The following is a 16,478-nucleotide window of genomic DNA, read 5'->3' as shown; positions in this document are numbered from 1 at the left end:
GGAGTAAGCACGGAGTGAGAAAAGAAATAAAGAATTGACTCCGGCCCTCGTGATTCACACTCGGGCCTCCGTCAATTTTGTAAACCATGTCTGTTATGGATGATGTTGTTCAGCTGATTAAATAATTTCGTCAGCCCGGTCGGTATTCATATATTGATCAGCTAGATAATCCTCTATATTATATATACCGTGGATCACCTGCTGAGTCTGACAGTAAACGACGTGGGCTAACGAGTCCAGTCGGCGGCGCACGGTGAGCCCCTGAGTGTCCGTCTCCATTTGAAAATAATGCACCGCAGCACTACATGATGCAGTTGGCTGCTTATTGGCATTATGCTCTAGGGTCAGAGACAGAATGGAACAGATAGGTGTGGTCAAATATCCCCCCTCCCACCATGGAGAAGAGGGCTGAGAGGCCCACACGGGGGCGGGTTAATAGCATTGCTAAACGTAGATACAGTTTCCTAGAGGAAAAGGCACGATTCGTGATGGTTATGGACGTCAGTGTCGATGTTGTATTGAACAATATTCATACCGTTGCACTAACTATTTCCAGTATCATAACATCAGCCTTAATTATAAATACAACGCGGTTCAAAAGGACGGCTTTGAAGAAACGGTGTTCATGAGTAGGTACTGAAGTGATTGGATGACGTACTTGTTCTCTACCTACATTAAGTCGGTCCATTCGTTTTCAGACCATTCTAAAAAAAAAATCATAATAACACGACCTTCAAGCTGTTGCCTGCTCATGATCGCAGTATCGACTTATAATCGAGACGTCTTCTGATGCGATCAGGTATAGAGAAGTGGCTGACGCACTCTGAAAGTGAAAGGTATTTTTAGAGCTAAGTATTACCATTTGCTTTTACCTAAATACATTTATAAATACATTTACGCCTTCCAAACGGTGTAAAAAGCATGTGAATAAAGAACAAAGCATAAATAGCCTTTGCAATTAGGTATCGTTTACATTTAATAGACGATAACCAATAACCATACATGCAATTGACATCTCGCATGCCTACAAGTATATAGTTATATATGGTGCACGACATGGAAAATACGGCGTCATTGCCCAAACGTACAATCCATGATGAAACGTTCATACATATATAGTAAAAATGTCATTAATTCTTCAACGCATCCAACAGGGGCCATCTGCATGGCTTGACGGCATCCATGCGGCACTACCTGCCCTTACTAAGGCACCGAGAGGCATCACGCAGGATCACAGTCGGCGTTGAAGGCGCGTACACCATTTTACGACATCCTTTCTCACAAGCTGGTACACCTCTTCACGGGTCCACGCCTCCCCTCACGTAGTGACCCTCTCCGCCCTCATCTAGGCGGGGCTGATGGCCGCAGCCTTCTTGAGTTCGACGCTGCACTGTCGGGAGCGTGGCCGGCGGCAGCAGTTCGTGTCTCCCAGCTCTGGGAAACCCTCAAATGTGGGGCTGAAGGGCAGCAGGCGGGTCCACCGCCACCTGGGCACGAGGGCAGAGCGATGGCGGTTACCGGGGGTCTTATTGGCCATTACGGTAACAATACATATGTAAAGTTATTTCGATCGATAGCAAGGGGGAAACATATTGAACAAAAATGCGTGCGATTGTAAGAAATGGATTGTGTATGTCGCACACCTTTGGCAGCGCATTGATTATCTTTAACAATTATTGGAAATAGACTTAGTGCATTCTTATTATATTTTCCTCAACATGCGTTACTTTTCATTCATTCGTGCCGACTGCTGGGGATTGGTTCATAAAAAAAATACCTGGCTATCATTCAATACCTAGTAGATAGAATTTAAGAGCCTTATGTTAGTGTGTCATGCCAGTTACCTTTCGAGGAGGCGCATGCCCCAGGGCAGGCGGTATGTGGGGTCACTGTCGGCCCCCGCAGCGGCTCCCGCTGTCAGGGCTCGCCACCGGTCCACCCCGCGCTCCTTATCAGTACCTGACGAGTAAAACACGCTTCTTATCAGTACGTGCCGAGCAAAACACGCTCCTTATCAGTACCTGACTGGTAAAACACGCTCCTTGTCGGTACCTGACGGGTAAACACGCTCCTGGTCAGTGTCTTACTGACATTGCGTTCTCCTGTTCGAAATCCACCGCACAACCCTCAAACCCGATGCAGGTCGGATCAGTTTGTCTTAAAGGAACTGATGCATGCATTTTATTTAGGATTGAAAAGTTGACTTGCGAAGAGATAAAAAGAGTCTAAAATAACAGAAAATATTACCATTGCATTGACGGTGATATTACCTGGAATGGTGTTATCAAGAACGGCAGATATTAGTCCAGCCACGAACATCGCAGTTGATAGGACCACATATGTCATTTGGTCCAGAGTCGGTATTCCTGTGGTCAGAAGCTCTGGGTTCTTCTCAATATGCCCAGGAATAACCTGAAACGGTTAACAAAGCTTATGAAAATAAACGCAAGCAGGTATAATCGTGCCCTCCAATACCCAAATAATAACTCATTCAGTGCATGCATGACATGAGCCATGTGCGGACATTTACTGTTAAAAATTGGTGTTTCTTACCAATGCGATGAGAACGGAGAATCCGACCACAAACATGTTTCTTGGAGAGTTCATATCGATATACTGCAGTGGAGATAGTCCTGTAAAACAAACACACCCACTAGAGCTATAATTATGTATGTACACATGGCGAATGGTAAATACAAGTATCAGGTAAGCATATGCAGATGATTCTGTTCGACGTAAATACTAGCCCATGCTGAAACAGATAGTGAAAGGAAGGCATGAGTGATGCGATTTCCCGGATTGACCCATCTCACGGTTCGCTTCGCATCCGTTCACGGCCGAGAGAGAGAGAGAGAGAGAGAGAGAGAGAGAGAGAGAGAGAGAGAGAGAGAGAGAGAGAGAGAGAGAGAGAGAGAGAGAGAGAGAGAGAGAGAGAGAGAGAGAGAGAGAGAGAGAAAGAGAGAGAGAGAGGGAGAGAGAGAAAGAGAGAGATAGAGAGAGAGAAAGTAAGAAAAAGAAAGAAAAAGAAGGATACCTATAAAGAAAGAAAGAGAAACAGAGTAGAAAAAAAAAACAAAGAAATAGAGAGCAACAGAGTGGAAAAAGAGAAACAGATAGACACGAGACTGTATACGCCTGCGCTGAACCTTGACCAGCGTACCCATTCCTGCGATCATGGCGAACAGGGCGACAAATGCGCCGCCGTAAATGGCCGCCGGTATCGACACGAACAGTGCGCCGAATTTGCCAACTAAGCCGAACAGGATCATGTAGACGGCGGAAAACTGTACCACACGGCGGCTGCCCACCTGACGACAGAACAAATGCATGGATTTACTGCGACTGTTGTATTCATCCAGCTTTGATTGAGAGAATTGTAATAACAAAGCACTATTTGATTTGACTTTGTTCCATTAAACAATTCCAAGCAATTGATGAAGGAATTACAAAAAAAAAACTATGAGCTCTAACTGACCCTGGTGACGCCGATGATGCCAATGTTGCCGCTGTAGCTGGTGGATGCGTTGGCGGCTCCAAACAGTCCCGAAAGGATGCCGCCCAGACCCTCGATGGTGATGCCCCGGTTCATAGCATGTACGGGCGGCGCCGACGCGCCTGGAATTAGAAAACAATCCAGAAAACAGTCGTACAGTCTGGTAAATATATTGCTTCGGCGTTATAAAAGCTGGCGGACTGTATGTAATGCATACTTTCAAAGGACCAAGTTTGCCTGGCAGCATTAGAAAATGAAAATAAACACCCACTTCTATGTACATTCTTAGAAGAAAAAACAAACGGACCCCCGTAGTCCACACATGGTTAGCTCAAAGCACATGCATCATCATTCGTCACGGCGTCAGTTGTGCTTACCGGACATTTTGGCGCACGCATAGTAGTCTCCGATGGATTCGACGATGGAGGCCAGAACGGCGGCAGTCATGCCCAGCACGGGTCCGATGTGGACGGTGGGGGCGCCCCAGTGTCCCGGCAGCGGTACACGCAGCCAGACCGCCTCGCTCAGCGCCTGGTGGGGGAGGTCAGGTCAGGACGAACGACAGAACACGGAGCAGGAAATAACAAGACAGGGAAGAGCAGAGCGGGTTTATTTTAAAACGCTGAACGGCTTGCGCGAGTTGCAACATTTATTTGCAAAAACATACTTGTGATATAGATAGACCTGGTTAAGCGAATCCGAATGACGATGATCTTTATCCCGCGCGGGGCTGGGGTCTCCAGCCGAACGCGCGGGGCTGGGGGGGGGGGTAAATTTTACCCCCCCCCCTGTTATCTCCCGAACTAATGGTCCGATTTGGAAAATTCAAACGCCAATCGAAAGCTCTCATCACGAACTACTAAAAACATGTACTTAATTTAAAGTTTGAGGTCAAGGTCAAGGTCAGGTCAAGGGTACAAATTGCAAGTTTCTACAGTATCGGCCTTGCACCGTAGTTGCCGAAGAATGGAGTCATGGACTGAGACTGATCGCCCAAAACGTGTTCTTAGGCTACCAAGACAATATTCATTGCATACAATATCATTCAGAGGTCAAGGTCAAGGTCAGGTCAGGTCAGGTCAGGTCACCAAAAAACAAAATATAGAAAAGGGCATGTGCGACACATGTTTTATGGGTCATTTTACTCATAGAATTCAATAGGCACACTCAATAAGTGATATGGACCACCTCTGGATGAATTTCAGGTCGAGGTCAGGTCAAGGTCAGGTCAAGTGAGGTCAAATTTTGAAGTTGGTTGTTAAGGCCTAAAAAGGTGTCTATCTGATGCAGTTCTTCACGGCGAATCGAATGGTGCTATTTTTGTTTCCGTACGAGGTCTAGAACTTCCAAAAAAGTCATTTTTCAAAAAAATTGTGTGTCGTGACGTCATACAATTTTGAATAACTCCCACATTTTTGAACCGATTCGTCTAAAATTTGGTATGTAGGTGCACATAGACCACTTCTCTGACATATATTCCGGTTTTTTCGATAGACTCAAAATTTTGGATTTTATAATGATTTTTCCAAAAAAGTCAGTTTTTTGAAAAAATTTAGGCCAAAATCCAAAATTTTCAAAAAACCGAGATAGCCATTTGATAGACAAAGTAAAATTACGTATAACCTTTTTTGTTACGTCTTGATTCCTTTAAAAATGAAGATGTTAGCGGCGTTTGAACTTTTGCTGTTTTTGGGGCAAAAATAACGAACATGACGTCACTAAAACGTCAATTTCTCAAAAATTTTCCGACGGATTTCGCTCAAATTTTCAGGGAACGTGTCAAATTGATGTAAGAAAAGGTACTGAAAGTTTGGCGGCGCTGCGCGCCGCCGTTTTTGAGATATCACAAAAATTCGCGAGGGGGGTAAAATTTACCCCCCCCCCAGCCCCGCGCGGGTTTTCTTATAATGCTAAATAAACCACACCTCTAAATTGTCGAGGTCTTACGTTGATATTGAGATCAGTCCTGGCTGCCGAACCTGCCGGTAGCACGTCGAGGTGAGTCAAAATGGCGCACAGAGACCAGCTCAGCATTATACTCAGCAGCACCTGCGGACCGGCGAGAGCACCAATCACCAACTGTGGAGTGTGGAAAGGCGACAGAACCAATCACAGACTGGGACGGACAGGAACAGCAACCATTGAGCAGCAGCAGCTGGAACGTGACTTAAAGCAGAATACGTCCGGGACCCAGAAAACTTCTTTGAACTTCCACTTGACAGTTTAACCGTTTAATGACATTTCCTTTTTATCAAAATTTAGGTATTTTTTCCATCGTGTTACAAATCGCTCGAACTACAAAATCAAGCTCAACCCATGACATAAAATCAGAAAATCCTGTTAGCTCACCGGCAGAAGCTTGAAAATGGGAACTCGTATCACTCCTTTACTTTTCCTTGTGCAATATGGAAATGGTATCTTCACGTCTCGTAGATACTGGCTGAATAAAATCACCAAAAACATCGTTCTGAAAAAGGTACAAAATGTGAGTTAGATCACAGCAAGGAATTTACGGAGGTTTTATGATCCTAGAAATACCAAGTTTCAAATACTAACATTGAATGCAATAAATTATTTCCGTGGAATGGCTCGTACATTATGTTTAGGATCTCTGCTCGGCAGAACAACTTGACCTCGAGGCACGTCCCAATTACAGCGCGAGGAGGGTCGCTTGTCCAATTACCATTAACTTCAATGAGGTACATCCTGTGACAGGCCCTCATTCCGACCTTACCCCGGGAGCCAACAACGGAAGCGACAGGGCAATGGGCAACGGAAGCGACAGGGCAACGGCAACGGAAGAGACGGGGCAACGGGTAACGGAAACGGCAGGGCAAAGGCAGCGACAGCAACTTTTGCTTACACACAGGTTATAAGCTACAGAAGGTTATAAGCTACAGCAGCCTTGTAAAAGCACAGCTCAAACGAACTCACAATTACCCAGCTCACATCGGATTCACTCACAGCAGCGACACAGGCCAGTGGGAAGACATCATTCCACGGAATGACTCGAAGAAACCGATGCCGAGCACTGTGATGGTACAGACGACCGTGATCGGTGAAATGAAGCGTAACAGCAGGCCGACGGCTCCTGTCAACGACGACACGATGGTTCACAACACGGCAGTTGACGTCTAATCTATGCTAGCTCTTTATTGAACTGCTTTATGCGTTCATAATAAGTTAAAAGAAAAAAAACACCGTCGTTCCACTCGATGCGACCCCATCGCTGCTTCCTGTTTGATTTTGTAATCAGGCAATTTATCAAACACCTGGATAAAAAGGCAAAAAATCTTCTCAGAGACGGATTGAAATGTCCTATACTACACTGCCCAAGTGAAATCCAACAGCAGGCCTTCATTTTCCACATCATGTGACGCATTCCGCACCTGCCATCCGTATTCCGTATTCCGTATTCCGCAACCCACCGTTTACTAGCCCCCATCACCCACCGGCGATTGCCGGTGGGATTGCCATCTTCCCCATCAGCCGCCGATTGCTTCCTCGCCCACCAGCGGTCACCCTCACCCACCGGCGGTCACCCTCACCCACCGGCGGTCACCCTCACCCACCGGCGGTCACCCTTCACCCACCAGCGATCACCCTCACCCACCAGCGATCACCCCCAACCACCAGCGATCAACCTCACCCACCGATCGCCCCACCCACCGGTAGCGCCGAGAAGCAGCTGTATGACCGAAGCCACCGCCAGCGCCCCAAGCAGTTCGTTGACCCTCGGCTGCCACAGCGCGCTGCGTTCCTCGGAGCTCATGTTCGCCAACAGGTCATCATCAGGACACTTCCACTGGGGCAGCTGCATGACGGCGGCGATGGGCGCGAGGTAGGTCCAGCTCGGACCTTGTACGATCGGCAGCCTGCGGAAGGGAGGGGGGGGGGGGGTCAATCGGTGTGAGAAGAGTGAGAGATAGTGGGGTGGTGGGGGCTGGAGACAATCTGTAGACTGGCGAGACACGTCTGTCATGGATTAGAAGGGGTGAGAAGCATCATTTAGTGAATGACGAGAGACAGTCTAGAGTGGCAATGGTCGGATGATTCTGTGAGAGGTGAAGTGGGAAGAGGTCTCTAGGGACAACTGAATGATTGGCTGGGGATATGGGGAGGGAGGAAGCATCAATGGAAAACTTCACTGGCAAACCGGTTTTTCAGCCTTGAAGCCGGGCATGCCTTCCTCCTGCTTGCCATTGTCAGATGACTAAGCATCTATGCATTGAATGTCAAGTGGTCATTGCCATCCGTACTGTAGCGTCTTATCGCTTACCTTGCACGGCTACAGACGTGTCACAGCAGAAACAGAGGTACGAGGATATCCACGGTCCACGACCTACAGGCCTAACATGACCTGCATTGACTGAGGCGACCTGTTTACCTGGTGCAAAAGGTGACCTGATCTGACCTGGTGCCGAGGGTGGCCTGGTCTGACCTGGTGCCGAGGGTAGCCTGATATTCTGACCTTGTCCCGAAGGTGGCTTGTAGCAGCGTGGTGATGCCGGACACGAAGAGGGTAGCGCCGATGATGTAGCCCCTCGCCGGGTCGTCGTCTGCCATGCAGGTCAGCGGCGTCACCATCAGTGGCATCGCCACAGAGCCGTTCAACATCGTCAGGAATTGCTGCAACGCACGGACATGGATGACAGCGAGACAGGGACGAATATTGGATATCCAGCCCTTCAACGTCGTCAGGAATTGCTGCAACGCATGGACGGATCGTCAGAAATTGGTGCAACAGGACGGACCGAGTGGGACAGACATGGTCGTACAGCAGTTGAACACGCGCCAGGAATTACTGCAATAGGAACTCAGAGAGCTAAAACGGTTTGGGACCGGAGCAACAGCCCAAATTGATGGTCGGCTGTTGGAACTTTTATTCATCGCAACAGAGCAATATATAACTAGTTGAGGTATTTGGGGATAAGAACAAAAAAAAAAAAAAATCGTACAAAAAATGATTTGGAAGTTGATATACTAACAAAGCATAACACGTAAACTAGACAATTAAATCAAAATAATCACTGCAAAATCACCATTAAACACTTGAGCACAGCAGCGACAGCCCTACCTGAAACCCAAGCAGCAGACACGTGTACCACGGAGGAACATCGTTAACGCCGTACAACAGCTCATGAGAAGGATCGTCGGTCTTCGGAGGCCTTTCTGCATGTCGGTCCGTTGTGGCCTGGTGTCGGTCCTCGGCATAGGAGTTCTGGAAATACAACGAAATCGGGCAGTTGGTCAAAAAGCAGCGTCGTCCCTTTGAACAACCAATCTAAATGCGTCATTAAAGGTCACTGGAAGCAGCCAAGAGTAAAGAAGTGCAGTATCAAAACGGTTTCTGTGCAATCATTTCTCCATGCACAAGACCTCTGGTTCAACACATCAAAATGATTCTAGAACGCATTAGCTGCAAATGCAATGCCGCATATGACATTCCGCTGAATTCTGACCTTTGTTGATGGGGATGGAGAGGGCAGGGCTTCGTGATTCTATTCTATTTGCCAGAGTCTGTATTGCCTATGGTCAGCGACTTATCGATTGTGTGATGGCTGAACATCGCGACAGTTTATCGAAGCCTAATAAAACAATAAGTTTCGACGCGTCATTTTCAGCATAGCGCTGGTATGTCCACCGGTTCTGGAGTTGCGTCGTAATTCCAAGACCGATACACGCTTGGCCCCAGTGTCGTGCTGACCTGGGAAAGTCGTGGTGCGCTTGCCCTCGCTGCTATCCTTTTCGTGACGAAGGGGTGTGGGGAGGGGGGGGGGGGTTGGGGGAGTCGTTTAATCATTTACCCACTCTGGCATAGCGCAGTTGGACATGGAGCCGTCTAAGGAATTTGAATGTTTGGGCCGGGCTGACTTTCGCTTGTACAACATATCATATAAATTTGGCGATATGGTGTTTGACTTAGTGACTAGGGAGTATAGTTCGGTACAGAGAGAGACTGAAGACTTCGGAAGCGCTATATCTTTTCTTCCAATTAAGTCGTTTTGTTTTGACCTTTCTAGCCGCTCATGAATGCTTAGGTTAGGAACTGTTGAGTGTGGTCAACTTTAACGACTAACTTACGTTATAACTATAAGGAAACCATCACTTGTTTTTATGACCTTCTTAGCCCCTCTGGCTCGTGAGGTAGAATAAGAGCGTCTTAAAAACAACATTTATGATTCCAAGAAAAAGCATGAAGCAACAAAATGACCGGCCGTTGAGGACCTCGAATATCCAGATCATTCGTCTTATCTTAGCAATTTATTATGAGTGAATTCAAGGGACGAGCTGCAAATGATATAATTTCTATTCAGGCATAGCGTCTTTTTGCCACTGAACGTGTCATGGCAAAAGTGGACACTAAAACCAGCTGGTGTCGACCCTGCACACTGTATAGTGCACGTGCGTACGCGCAAAGTTGGACCTTAACTAACGTATGTAATTCGCCGTCTAGGTCAATGTACCCTGCGTCAGGTTTCTACGCCATCCCATTTTAGCCTTTGAAGAGCCCATGCTGACCTATGTCGGCACAAAGTCAACCTCTTTTTTTTACCTCTCCCTGACAGTTGAGGGTCCGTGCTAACCGCTGATGGCTCATGCCGGCCTCTGAGAGCCCCACGTATAGTAAGCTTCTGACGGGAAGAGCCACACTGGTCTTTTTGGGTACCACGCCGACCGCTGAGAGCCCATGCCGTCTCTCAGGCCTAATCTATACCTAACGCTACACTGCATTTACTCCGTATAATTTGTCTATATTCTGTTCGTTTTCAGAGGTACTGCGGTTGAGCAAGTTTATGCCAATGAAGCTGAAACGAAAATAGATCCCTGTGAATTATCAGACATGATTTTATGTATTCGAGCGAATGACAGCAAGCACACAATTCTAAAATAGCATTAAATAACAATCCTAAAACTATTCTTTTAGGATCGTGTGTTTGTTGACATTCGCTCGAATGCATAAAATAAGCCCCTGCTCTTACTGAAGTACTGACTAATTACAGAAATGTCACAGGTTTCACCTACCCGTAACCGGAACAAGTATCCACGACAAGACAACCGATGTTTAACTGGCCACGAAACCTGTCGCCACCGCATGACGTAAATCAGCTGATTTGAAACGGTGAGTGGCGACTGCAACTGCCAAATGCGGGTTCTGCAGGCGGCACATACCTATGCTGCTAAGTAACAATGTGCACGAAATGGACATTTTTGGCGTGCGTACGTCCTCGACTGGTGGATATCAGCCGTTTTCACGACGGCCATCTGGTACACATTTGGTGCACATATGGTGCAGATTAGGTGCAGAGTTGGTCAAATTAGGTTCAGTGTGTCTCTTAGTAGCTATCAGCTAGGGTTGCACTAATTGTTTATATGCCTGCTTTGTCATATTATCAGAGAGTATCATTGATTAAAACACTGAAATAAATTTATAAAATGAAGAGCTTTGCTGTAAAAGAGATTAGGTGCAGATTTGGTCAAATAAGGTGCATTCACTGAAAACGGCTATCATGCACCTGATCACTGATCAGACCACGTCGCACAGCTAAGTCGTCCTGATGACTCAAATAACCGGCTGGAATGGGTAAAACAACAGCAGCAAAACTGCTGAATCATCACACGTGTTAATGTGAGTGCTGCCTCAGAAATGACAGCCGCCATTGGTGCAGATTGACAAATGAGAGAAATCGGTCGCTTTGATTAGGACGTAATAAAAGTCATCAAGCAGAAGTTAAGCCCATCAAACAAAGCTTTCATAATTGAAAGCTGGAATAGGAATAATCAATACAGCGAATCGACACGGACGCCGAAAGTGATGCCAATGCAATGTCGTAACTTCTATATAGCTTACGAACAATGGAGAAGTTTGAAATGAAGAAAGGTCAAAAAGGGATTTTTTCACAAAGTTCGCTATATCATCGAAGCTTCCGATTTGTATTTACGCATCATCGTCAGGAATCGTATCAAATAATCTGTCTACGTCGGATCAAGTCAATGAACAATTTGATGCCACCGGAAATTATGATACGATATACGGTTGCTGACGAAGATCCGAAACCCTCTCCTGTCTCACGTTTCACATTCTCATTTTATAGACATTTCAAAGTATTCTGAGAATGTTAACATAGGAGCATAGACTTTAAGTATGTTATATAACATATCCACATGACAGGGTTTTCACTATAACACAAAAGTTCTGCAAGTTAAAAAAGGAACTTCAACCATAATTAAAATCACACAATTCCACAGGCAACTGAAGTAACTGGTTGGTTGTGGGAGCTCGACAAACGTTCGGAATGGAAGGATAGGCTTTTCCCGTGTTTTTTTTTCTGACGAAATGGTATAATTCTATATGATAAACGCAAACTACATACACCGCAGCGGTGTCGCAGTTGTGGTCAACCACAATAGCTATTTTCCTATACGCCGAGATATCCCTTTAGCATTATCCTAGCCGCGCAGGAAACATTGCACTACGTGATTTTTCCCATACGCCGAGATATCCCTTTAGCATTATCCAAGCCGTGCGGGAAACATTTGCACGTGGTCTTTCCTGCACTGTTTTCCGGCACGGGTTGATGACCTACAGTTCTGGTGATTTTTGATAAAAATCTTAAAAAAGGTGATTTCAATAATTAGTTTCTGAATAGATATTAAACGACGTATGGGAAATATCTTACTGAACTTGCTCTGGGAAGAAAAATGGAAACCTCGGTCTTCAAAAAATCTCCGACACTCGGCTACGCCTCGTGCCTACAATTTTTTAAAGACCTCGGTTTCCATTTTTCTTTCCCAGAGCCGTTCAGTAATATATATTCCTGCCCTGTTTTCCGGCACGGGTTGATGACCTACAGTTATGGTGATTTTATAATAAAATACTGTTTGAAAAAGTACTGGTGAAAATGCTGGCGATTTTATCATTAAAGTGATGTAATAATAAAATTGTGAGTTTGTGAATGGATAGCGAGACGACGCATAGGAAATATCCTACCGAACTTGCTCTGAAAAAAGGAAACCTCGGTCCCCTTGGCCTTAACCCGCGAGTTGCTGGGGGGGGGGGGCGTTAAACGCCCCCACTTTTTTCGCCGGGCCATAGCATAAAAACGGCGCGCCGCAGGCGCGCCAAATTTTGGCACCTGTAGGGAATTGACTGAAGTTCATTGTGACAATGTTTCAAAAAAATCGGTCGGAAATTTTTTGAGATATTGAGGTTTTAGTGACGTCATGATTTCTGAGTTTTCGACCAAAAACTGCATATGTTCAAAAAATCATATAAAATCACAGAATAGACATACAGACATGCCGTAAACGCCAATAGACTGCCAATACCATGAACAATCAAATGGCTATCTTCGACTATTGATTATCGTTCCGCATTTTCCAAAATATTGAACTGAATCTTGGCAATTTCTCGTGACTACTTCACGACCATGATACATTCATTTCTCAAATTGAACTTTTTGAGCCAAACACGTACACATCTGATAAAATGAATGTGACCATCGTGTTCTACGCCCCAAATTACCCATTAAACATGTGTCACAGGCTGCGAATATCAGTTTTGATTTTCGGGGATATGTGCCTACCCGGTTGACCTGACCTTGACCCTGACCTATGCTTGACTGACCCCTACATGTAGCTGACACTCTTGTAGGCCTTATATGATGGATTGTGCACCGTTTTGACAGAGTTTATGACGAGAGGCGCCCATCGCGAAGTCCTGAAGTCCATGCTACTGAAAGCCCGATTTCAGGTGTCTGACCTGACCTTGACCCGACCTGTGACCTCAAAATTCAACTTAAAAGTACCCATTTGAAGCGTCTCGTCGCGTTCTTTCGTTTGCCGCCTCGTGCGTTTCGCTGCGCCTATTGGTTCTCGAGTTATCGGCTGGGGGCGTTTAACGCCCCCCCCCCCCAGCAAACGGTGCACAGTGGGGATTTTTCCGATCTAGCACGTCTTAATTCGTAGAGGGCAAACCATAGGTAGTATTGTAGCCAGATTGTTCACAGATGTTGGCTGGTGTGTTCTGGTGAGAATGTTTACCTGTAAATGTGCATAATCAACATAGTTTAGGGGGTTCAATTGGACCCCTGTCTCAGCCGTTTGGCCCCTGATCAAGCTAGAGCTTCGCGGAAAAATCAAGCGTGCTGCCTATGACGAGATGAGGCCGAATGTATCCAATTTCAAAGTCCAAGGTCATTAGTTGACTTTCCAAGTCAGTTTAATGACCCAACTAAAGTTGGGAAATCGAGACCTCTTGAAACTTCGTAAAGTTCGGGTGTGACGGGGTATTTTGGGGTGCTGATCACGAATTTCATGTTAGTTTTGATCACAGACGATGTCTTTATGCATTAAGGCCAGGTCGGGTCAGGTCAGGTCAGATCAACCAGTAGGCGTCCTGCCGGCCACCCATAGTAGGAGTCACCTACCACTGACAGCTTCGTAACATGGTACGATGGCACCAGAACTACTTCGTAAATATTCAAATGGTTGCTTAATTCGAAATCAGCACCAAAAACTACCCTAGAAACAAGTAAAACTCTAAAAAGTGAATCAAGGTCATCAAAGGTCAATGACCTTGACTTGACCTTCACGTGACCTTGACACCCACCATAATGCATGGCACCAACATCATTTCACATATTTGAACGTTTAAAACCACAAAAAGACTGGAAACCGCGGATAATGTGAGCTGGCATACGCCGAATCGCGATTCCGGCCAAACATGGTCTCGAGGAATATGCCACAGGTCAAAGGTCAGTTGGGTCAGAGTCATGAAATTTTTAGGTTAGATGTACAATTGATGATCTCGAGGGCACCGAAAGTTTTGTCGCTATCGGCCGCTTTTTGCGCGAGCAATTTGCGGAAAACCATGGGGTTTTATCCAACCACTTCCCCCTCCCCCTCCCCACAAATGCGAGGGTTAATAAGGTTACGGTATGTATAATTTACGCTTGCCATCCTATTCCTAATGAATGTGTCTCAGAAAATATGCATCATATAAATCAGGAAGTAAAATTATTCGCCTATGTCCGGAGCATACCTATATCGTGCTGTTTGCCCTAACGCTCCTAGAGTGGGGTATTAAGATACTCTAATGTGAATATTCCGTGTTCAGGCAAGTCCCGGCAGCCAAACTAGGCGTTGTCTTGTGCAGGAGAAAGTGGCGAATTCGATAGGATATGTTTTTGGAGTGGAAAAGTGTGGAAAACATTGTTGATTTCCTATGTACATTTATTTAGAATACCATTCCTTCAATATGGTGTCTGTTGTTTTTGTAAATGGCATTTTTGTGACCTTAGTAAGGTTGGGCATGCTTTCTGTTTGCCATTCCATTCCTAATAAAGGTGCCTTTCAGACGATATACAACTTTAAGACCTCGCAAGAATAAAACCAACAGGACAGGACAATGACATTGAGCTATACTTTCGGGCCTTACTGAGCCCATTGAGTAATCACGCATGAGTGTGAACTTTTGGCGCATTTTCCTAGTCTTGCTGTGGACATACAGATAAAACAATGCCATGCTATATGAAACATTCAGACATCTCTTAGCCCCACTGACACAAAAAAAAACAAAAATCCAAAAAAGATTTCTGGAATTAAGACGCGCTAGATCGGAAAAATCCCCACTGTGCCTTGTGGTCAAAAATAAGTTGACCATTCAACCATCAGCGATTTATGATGTAAGGAATGGGCAAATTTTAGATATGAGCGATATAACTGCATTTTGGTTAGTCTCAGCAGCTTCAACCGTGTGCCGCCCTACTACCGTCTATGTTATGAGGCGGCCGAATTCCGAGAGGAGCAAAAAGTAGCAAAAGTTGCAATGTAATTCTAACCTAGAATTGTTCAAAGAATCGAATGGTGTCAAATTTGTAGTGTCAACTTTTGTCGAAAGTTGTTGATTTTCTATGTTTTTCAAAACCGTACTGATAACTAAAACACCGTTTACAATATATCTTTTATTTGGCGTTTAGAACCCCGAAATTTGACAAATATATTATTGTAATGCATCCACATACTCCACAATGATGTGGCCATTAGACCATATGCCACTTGTCATGCTGGATATCATTGCTTTCCAGTTATAAGCCACAGAATCGCGTGCTTGTTTTCAGCATCCATTTCTACCCGGTGTGAAAAGTAAGCGATGCCTGACTTTGAGCTCATTTTTTCTACTCAACATCATTCTTAAGGGTAAAATGAGACATGTAACGTAAAAATTCAGACAATTTTACGCAAGATGAGCCCAAAAGAATGATTTAAGAGAGAAGTCGGTTCTGGGACTTAAGACAGGCTAGATCGGGAATATCCCTACGGTGCGGTGGGTGGCGAAATACCCCAGCAACTGCCGGGTTAAAAAAAATATCCGGCACTCGGCTACGCCTCGTACCTACCTACAATTTTTTTAAGACCTCGGTTTCCATTTTTCTTTCCCAGACCGTCCAGTAATATATATTCTTTCTCAGCTGCGACCGTGTATGTCCTTGTTAAACGCCAGACCGCTGCATTTCCAATCGAACCTGCCACCCGTTCTTTTGCTAAATAAACGTATCCAACCAATCAGCACATCATTTGAGCTTTACAACTTTTCAGCTGCAGCTCGCCTGGCCTCCTTTGGATTTCTCCGTCAGGCTTCTCATCTGCATGTATTTGCATGACCTGTCAGCTCCAACCGGACCGCGCTGGACAGCTGATCACGCCCTGATGCAGATGAGAGACGCTACAACAGCCGTCGTATTGTCTAGGTCACAACCAAGACACAGCCTGACATCCCTCCGTTGCTATGGTTACCTGTGCGGCGCCGTTGGTTGTCGACGCCGACTCAGCCATGGTTAGGACTAGGTCCGTCCGCCGATCGGTCGTCTCTCCACTGTCTCTCGCCGAGTCTCCACCGTTCGCCACCTACCCGCACAGCCGTGCACCCCGCTCCCGTATGCACGCAGCACTGACCGGCCGCGCGGCCTTTCACTGTAGTACT

General features: G+C 45.8%; 1 protein-coding gene across 1 annotated transcript; it reads right to left on the bottom strand.

The window, feature by feature from the left end:
* Positions 1 to 482: 482 nt before the first annotated feature.
* Positions 483 to 16,478, bottom strand: LOC122373731 (solute carrier family 23 member 2-like). The gene is made up of 14 exons (XM_043352079.1): positions 16,292 to 16,478; positions 8,571 to 8,714; positions 7,965 to 8,122; positions 7,163 to 7,368; positions 6,458 to 6,584; positions 5,843 to 5,960; positions 5,441 to 5,542; positions 3,871 to 4,024; positions 3,476 to 3,615; positions 3,161 to 3,308; positions 2,554 to 2,633; positions 2,271 to 2,412; positions 1,845 to 1,959; positions 483 to 1,487 (listed from the first exon to the last, which is right to left on the bottom strand). Exons 1-14 carry the CDS (start codon positions 16,328 to 16,330, stop codon positions 1,346 to 1,348), a joined length of 1,815 nt encoding a protein of 604 aa, XP_043208014.1. The 5' UTR covers positions 16,331 to 16,478; the 3' UTR covers positions 483 to 1,345.

Source organism: Amphibalanus amphitrite, unplaced genomic scaffold (assembly GCF_019059575.1).
Source record: "Amphibalanus amphitrite isolate SeventyFive unplaced genomic scaffold, NRLGWU_Aamphi_draft 001543F_arrow, whole genome shotgun sequence".
Taxonomy (NCBI): domain Eukaryota; kingdom Metazoa; phylum Arthropoda; class Thecostraca; order Balanomorpha; family Balanidae; genus Amphibalanus; species Amphibalanus amphitrite.
This window is presented reverse-complemented; position numbering and strand designations above follow the sequence as displayed.

Excerpts from the sequence above, each read along its gene's own strand:
- LOC122373731 (XM_043352079.1), bottom strand. The coding sequence starts at position 16,330 with ATGGCTGAGTCGGCGTCGACAACCAACGGCGCCGCACAG. Across the intron at positions 8,123-8,570 it reads GTCTGCTGCTTGGGTTTCAG|CAATTCCTGACGATGTTGAA; the intron begins GTAGGGCTGTCG and ends CGTGCGTTGCAG. Across the intron at positions 3,309-3,475 it reads GCATCATCGGCGTCACCAGG|GTGGGCAGCCGCCGTGTGGT; the intron begins GTCAGTTAGAGC and ends TTCTGTCGTCAG.